The sequence below is a fragment of the Bufo bufo genome, chromosome 2, assembly GCF_905171765.1.
Source record: "Bufo bufo chromosome 2, aBufBuf1.1, whole genome shotgun sequence".
In the NCBI taxonomy this organism is placed as follows: Eukaryota; Metazoa; Chordata; class Amphibia; order Anura; family Bufonidae; genus Bufo; species Bufo bufo.
This window is the reverse complement of record NC_053390.1, coordinates 300,697,458-300,705,078: the sequence shown is the minus strand read 5'-3', so window position 1 is coordinate 300,705,078 and position 7,621 is coordinate 300,697,458. Positions and strand designations below refer to the sequence as shown.

General features: G+C 43.4%; 1 protein-coding gene across 3 annotated transcripts in view; it reads right to left on the bottom strand.

Moving 5' to 3' along the window:
• Positions 1 to 1,804: 1,804 nt before the first annotated feature.
• The window catches only part of TOX4 (TOX high mobility group box family member 4), a 37,840-nt gene continuing 32,023 nt past the window's right edge, over positions 1,805 to 7,621 (bottom strand). For all 3 annotated transcript variants that reach the window (XM_040416828.1, XM_040416829.1, XM_040416827.1), the window contains 3 exons: positions 6,414 to 7,118; positions 2,897 to 3,063; positions 1,805 to 2,707 (listed from right to left, as the gene is read on the bottom strand). In XM_040416828.1, coding sequence (XP_040272762.1) covers positions 2,647 to 2,707; positions 2,897 to 3,063; positions 6,414 to 7,118 — 933 coding nt within the window. In that variant the 3' untranslated portion in view covers positions 1,805 to 2,646. The remainder of the gene's footprint in view (positions 2,708 to 2,896; positions 3,064 to 6,413; positions 7,119 to 7,621) is intronic.

Here is a 7,621-nt window from a genome sequence, read left to right as displayed (position 1 = left end):
GAACACCCATGAATGTCTGTACAGATGCACTGAGTTAGGGCTCATGCACACAACCATCATTTCTGTCCGCATCGGATCCACATTTTTTTGCTGGTCGGATGTGGACCCGTTCACTTCAAAGGGGCTGCAAAAGATGACAGCACACCGTGTGCTTTTCGCATCCATGTGTCCGTTCTGCGGCACCCACCAAAGCTCCGTGGTTTTTCCGCCTTGGGGATGGAAAGTGTGCTGCAGTGTCCCCATGACGGCTCTTCTTTTGTTCCGGCAGTTTTGTACCATCCCATGGACACTTACCTACTTCCTTTAATATTTTTATTAAAGTAAAAAACACTTACCATACAGAAAGAAATGTTTTCCAAAATAATTTATTATAGCCCAAACATTGGATGGCTGGTTTGTCCCTCTAATACCCCATAAACCAAGAAGAGCTCTCCATCTCTACAAGGCAGACCAGCTCCGTGCTGCAGGTAGAACATAGTAGCAACTACACAGAGCCTTATGTATGGAATCAGATCTCAAAATCCAAAATGGCTTGTTAATTGAGAAAAAGAGATGAATATTTACCAGGGAGAATTTTTGAAGTCAGTTTTCCCTTGCGTTGCAGTCATTTACCAAATGTCACACAGTTTTGGATAGAGGATAACTGTTAGATTGTTGAGACCCCCACCAATCACAAGAACAGGTACACCGTACCCCTCAGAGCCCCCTGAAAGCAATGCAAGCTGCCTCTCAATCTCTATGCAGGTTCCAGAAATAGGCGAGCACTGTACATGGTGGTCTCCAGAACTGCCAGAGAGATGAATGAAGCAGGGAGAGGAGGCGCTCCAAGGGGGGGGGGGGTCCCAGCTTTATGTAGAGCTTTGTTACCATGGTTACAAACTCCAAACAAGCCTTGCATAGTCTGATTCTGCAATCATAAGCCCTTCCATCTTTACCCCGGTGAATGTAAATGACTGAGCGTTAGCTGACAGATAGAGGGACGCATGACTGTAGGATCAGGGTTTATCATCTGTAACTATGGAAACACACAAATCTGCATGGACACAAAACACTCAAACTGGGGTCATTTACAAATGTATTTAGTGTACGGTTTGTCCATAACTGCATGAACCAAGTTATTTCTTGCTGATCGCTTCTGATAGGGACATCTTATGGTTACCGAACATCTTCCAGTCAATTCAGAAGGCATACAAAAACAGTTTATACTGGTGGTAATGGTTGGAAAAATTACATACTTACATACTTGATACTGGCAAAGCATCTGTGTGCTTCCTGTTTCCACCACTAGAGGGCAACGTGTGTGTATTCAGTATTGTGGCCTTATGGTGACAAACCATGTATGCTTCTCATTTCTGAAGCACTTTCAGCTATAAAATTATTCTATAACAAAGGCTATTAACAAATATACATTTTTCTTCTCACTATAAAACCGGACATGACCACTACAAAGATGTGTGAGCTCAGTAATAAAAGCTGCCTTGTAGAGATGTGAAAAGCTCCCTGCCCCTTTAATACACAGTATTGTCATCAGCACTCCCGTGATGGCTGGATGTGCCAGTGACAGAACGTCTACCTGTGGAAATGATGCAGTCTCACATTAAACCACACTCCATAATACTGAGCCCCTCACCCATACCCCAATGTACATATCAACAGAAAAGTATGACGCTCACCAGGCTTCTTGTGAATCGGGCAGTAAGAAGGCTAAAGACGTGAGGACAACAATGCCACGTCTCCAGAAGATCGGAAACAAACATTCAATACTATACAAAGGCTATGGACGCCTTCAGGGGCAATTTTTTTTAAATTTCATTTTACTCAATTTGGGCTAAAAAATATATTTTTTTTCAATTGGTCTTTATTGAAAATGTTCAACTGTTTTTGCCCCTAAGTTTCAGCCTATCTGCAGAGTGTCTTACTTTCAGTTTCACACTGACGGCCGGATGTGTAGCCCTCATCTCTGAACTACTGGCAGCTCATAAACAAGCACTTATAGCTCAATTCTTATCAAACTGACAAGGCTATGGCTTAAATGAGAGTGTAGGAGCTGTCAGGAGTTCAGAGATGAGGGCTACACATCCGGCCGTCAGTGTGAAACTGAAAGTAAGACACTCTGCAGACAGCCTGAAACTTAACCCTGTAGGACAAAAACTGTTAAAATTAAAAGAATGATTATCATCCCAAAATGAGTCAAATGCAATCATTAAAAAAAACTGCCCCCAAGGTGTTTGTAAACTGTTTAGTCTGAGACTGCATTATATACCAAAGCGAGACAACACTAAAGATCGGTGGGGTACATCCTCTTCTCATGATTCCTGCACTGATGTCTTGAAGTCATAAAACAATTTACATGCTTCCTCACAGAGAGGCAACACAATGTTTAGGCAGTTGTACATATCCATAGAACTGAGGGGTGACAACTGAATTTGTATCCAACGAGTAAGAAGCACAGGGACCCATCTGTTTTGTTGTCTAGTTGCCCCATGGCACAGTTTCCTCCGCACAATGAAGTCCTTGCCTTGCTCAGATCATATATACACAACAGTCACTAAAAAAGCTGTTTTTTCAGGTTGGCATTATTCTTCAGAGTTTGGAACATCTTTCCTCAGGCTCCCACATAATAATCCTACCAAGGGGTAACCAGTGTTATTTCACAGAAGCAAGTGTCCCTTGATTTCGGGCTGCAATCCAAGCCGTAAAGGTGTCTCTGTAAGACATAAAAAAACATTAATGGCATATACATAAACTAAAAACAAGAATGCCAAAATGAATCTAGCCCAGAGGTAAAAGCTTACAAGGCTAGACTAAAAATTCCATATATTCTGTACTGGCTGGTAAATCCAGGCACATTTAGTTGTCTTCGAATCCAGTGGTACACAGCCTGTGCCTTACTCACCTACAATGTTTCACCACGCACTCGTTGCTGCAGTACTCATTATCCCAATCCTTACTCTCTATAGGGGGATTCTCACATCCAGAACGTATGCACCGTGGCTGGGGAGATGGGCTGTGAGGGGGAGAACCCCTGACTATTTCAACATCCATCTGCGAAGGGGGAGACTCCTACAGAAAGCAATTAGAAATCACAGACAATTAGAAAACACATCACCAAAATCTTTGAAGGGATTGTCTGGGAATACATCTTTTCACCGATGTCGGCAGCCTGGCTCCGCTATGTAAAGATTCATACATACCTGCCCTGGTCCCTGCATGTCCATCTTCCGGACTGCCTCCGCTGAAGATAGTCGCTGGCTGCAGCTCAGCAAGTAGCTATGCCCATGCCCAGGAGGAAGTAAACAAGTTGCGGACCAGAAGATGGAGATGCTGGAACCAGTGTGCAGGACCACAGAGCTAGGGAGCAGACGAGTACAAATCTTTCAATAGCGGAGGAAGGCTGTGGGCATCAGTTAAAAGTTAGGTGTTTCCGGACAAACTCTTTAAAGGAACACTACATTTTCTATGTGTATTGCATTTCTACAAAATGTTCATTAAGAGTGATCTAATTAGAAAAAAAGAATAAGCACTAAATACAGAAAATGCACAAAACATTAAAAAAAATACCCCAGCAATCCTCCTCCATCATCTCCTATATTCCCATTTTGTCTCATATTACAATTTACGCTGAGATATATAAAAAGAAATCTGTGTCTCCCAGGAAATCAGCAATGTCCCCCTCTTCTCCTGTGACAAGTGGCTGGTCCCTTTCTGCTGTGTCTTGCCTGGGGGCTACATGGCAATCTTGGCCACGACACCTGGTGTGCAACCAAGGATCGCTGTGTAGTCCTGCAGCCATTAAAGGGTTTCTGTCACCCCACAAAACTCTTTTTTTTTTTTTTGGATAGTTAGATTCCTTATAGGGCGATATAGGAGAATATAATAGTCTTACTTACTTTCATGTGGCCGATTCTTTATAAAACGAAGTTTTATAATATGTAAATGAGGGCTCTACCAGCAAGTAGGGCTGGTAGCCGCAGCAGCAATCCACCCCCTCGCCGTGTTGATTGACAGGGCCAGCCGGGATCTCCTCCTCCGGCCGGCCCTGTCAGTAATTCAAAAATCGCGCGCCTCTGGTCATTCGGCGCAGGCGCTCTGAGATGAGGAGGCTCGTCTCCTCAGCACTCCCTCAGTGCGCCTGCGCCGATGACGTCTTCTCTTTCGGTGATGTCATCGGCGCAGGCGCACTGAGGAGACGAGCCTCCTCATCTCAGAGCGCCTGCGCCAAATGACCAGAGGCGCGCGATTTTTGAATTACTGACAGGGCCGGCCGGAGGAGGAGATCATGGCTGGCCCTGTCAATCAACACGGCGAGGGGGCGGATTGCTGCTGCGGCTACCAGCAAGTAGACACCCTACTTGCTGGTAGAGCCCTCATTTACATATTATAAAACTTCGTTTTATAAAGAATCGGCCGCATGAAAGTAAGTAAGACTATTATATTCTCCTGTATCGCCCTATAAGGAATCTAACTATCCCAAAAAAAAAAAATTCGTTTTGTGGGGTGACAGAAACCCTTTAAACTGAGTGTGACTCGCACGCTGCCGAGATGGTGACCCCAGAATCATAAAACATCCTGCGATTCTGGGATTTGTGATGCGCAGTCAGCGCCTGGAGCAATCGGTGTACCTTGTGGGTAGTAGCCAGCCCTGGATCACGTGCACAATGCATGACAAGTGATCCAGAAAGTGGTAGAAGCCTAATTACACTGGGGAGTGCGGCGCTGGCCTGGTAGGGACATTGTCATTATCATCAATGTGGTGTATCACTAGCAGTAAGCCACATGAAGGGGGGCATATTAGTTTTAAAAAAAAATGCTGGAAAACCCCTTTAAAGGGAACCTGTCACCGGGATTTTGTGTATAGAGCTGAGGACATGGGTTGCTAGATCGCAGCTAGCACATCCGCAATATCCAGTCCCCATAGCTCTGTGTGCTTTTATTGTGGAAAAAAAAAACGATTTGATACAATGGGTGTGTCTCACTCTATCCAATCTGTGCCGCTGGTCAGACTGTGCAGAGACAACCCCCAAACTGGTAACACCCATCTGTACCTTTACTGCAAGCTGCTAGCAATTCATTCATAACTTCTAGCAGGAACAATATAGAGCCATAGGAATAGATGCTCCTGAATTGTTATTACATGGGGAATGCACATACTTACTAAAACAGACATGTCTGGAACGGGAACAGGTCTTCTCCAAATACATTTTCATGATAAACATTTATTTTTATATAAATTTTGGCGATTGTTTTAATTTCACAAATGTATTTTTTTCTTTCATTTCACTCATCTCTATGTACTGTCCTCAGTCCCGCTAAAAAGATAGAACATGTCCTATTCTTGTCTGTTTTGCGGACAAGAATAGGTAGTGTTACAATGGGTCCGCAAAATACATACAGACGCATGAATGCACCCTAAATCTGCACAGGTCACAGAGAGTGCCTAGAAAAATCTACAGTAGAAGTCAATGGGGTCAGCTCCTGTCCATTGTGACTATAGACCAAGTGGCTGCTCTCGAAAAACAGGAAGCTTGACAAATTTTAGGTCTAAAAATTTTATTTAAATAATATTTTCTGATGAAAAATTCCCTTTAAATGAATAGATTTGTTTCAGGTGTCTCCCTTTCACATTTTAAAGCATGTATGAGCAAAACTTTAGATTATACACATATCTCCCCTGGCTTCCCCATAAACATGCATGTTGACCTCATTATAACCCCATCATAAAACTGGAAAACGATCCCAAAAAGGTAGCTTTTTTTATTGTAGCTTTTATCCCAATAGTGCCCTAACTAATTTTAGCTTTAACAACCAGCAACATTTTCCCGACCAGTTATGACCATCGGCCATAACTTTATTTTATTCTTCAATTGAGCAAACCAATTTGTTTTAGTGTCGCTGAATTCCAAGAGCATTTAAATGTTTCCTTTTCCGACGACATAACTGTGTGAGGGCAATTAGTAGTTTTCATTGGTACCATTTTGGCTTTTCGACCTCTACATTCGTCAGTAGGGGTTGTCTTCTCCCTGGCTGTGACGCTGTCCAATCCCTGCGAACCGCTTTACAGCCAGGAAGAAGACATGCTGTTCTCACGACATCTTGCATAAACTGCATATGTGAGCAAGTAATTCCCGACTGACGCCATTGCGGCCAGAGATGATGCAACAGGCAGAAGAGAAATGGAGGCAAAGACACTGCGCATGTCTTCTTACTGGCTGTGAAGCATAGATTGTCAGCTCTAAAAACAAGACACTGATCGTGGCTCTAGCTTAATTATAGCCTAAGAAAAAGCCCTCAAAAGGGTCCCCCCACCCGCCTCCTGCGGCAGCCACATAGCCGTTCGTTTAAAACCGTAAAATACTTTTCTGCCTGAATGATCAGTGAAACATAGATTAGCTGATAGGGCAACTGAAACTTACTTCTTGAACAACTTCTGTTACTACTTCTAAATGTTCTGGTGACACGGAGACCTCCGGTGAGGTGGGTACGTTGATAATTGGGATGGTTTTTGCTTGGACTTGAACAGTCTGTGGTTGCGGTTGTAGAGGAGGGGGTATGATCTTGATCTGCAATGGAGGTGGCTGATGCATACTGAGCCGCACTTTCTGCATAGGCTGCAATGGTGGGGGTGACTGAAGTATAGTAATGGATGGCTGCTGTGACGGGGCCATCTGCTGTAGACGTGGGGGCTGCTGCATCTGCTGTAACGGTGGAGGATGTAAGCGTGGGGGTAACTGTCTCGCTGCTTGAAGTACAGAACGTGTAATTCGCGCTTGTGGGCTGGGCTGTAACTGATGAAGAGGAAGGCCTCTGGAAGTTACCACAGTGGCCGGGATTACGGTCACCATGCCTTGAGACATTGCAATAGATGTGGGAATTTGTCCTGCCTGCAGCATTTGCTTTGAAATGATTATTTTAGCAATGCTGGGCTGAGGAGGGGCAGCTAACTGGGGTGGTGGTGGTGTAGGGGCAGGGGGTGGAGTTGGTGCTTGGGTATTAGTAGGTGGCGGTGAAGCACACGGTGGAGCACTAGAAGCTGTCACAACAGAAGGGGATGGAACTGGTGATTCCGAAAGTACAGCCGGTGCAGCAGAAGGTTCCAGTTCCAGGGTCTCAACAACAACCTATTTAAAATTAAATAGAAAAGCATTAAACAGCATCCAATAGGTACAATAATGAATTACACATGGCTGTCTGAGGTGCTTAAATGAGGTGTGGTTACAACAATATAGTTAAAAATTACTTCTTTCCAAAAGCTTTTAGAATTCTATAATTATCAAATCCAGGTGTCAATTTGTGTTTAAATGAGAAAACAAAATTATTATTATTATTTTTTTTTTTAAAGTTGCATATTTCAACTATACAACATATGCCCCAAAATGTGTATACATGAAATCACTTACTACAGCTATTTTATGTGTGGTACATCATTATGCATAGGCTGGGCAATAACAGGTCCTATAATATTTCAAAGCTCTTTTACACTAATATTACAAGTTTCTAGAGGCTGAATAAACCCATTACCTACCAGATAATAACTCTGGAAAATAGATGGATATGTAAATCTGTGCTATCTACACAGTTTTTGCTACTGTCACACTAATTGCTTCCAAATTGAAACTATTAT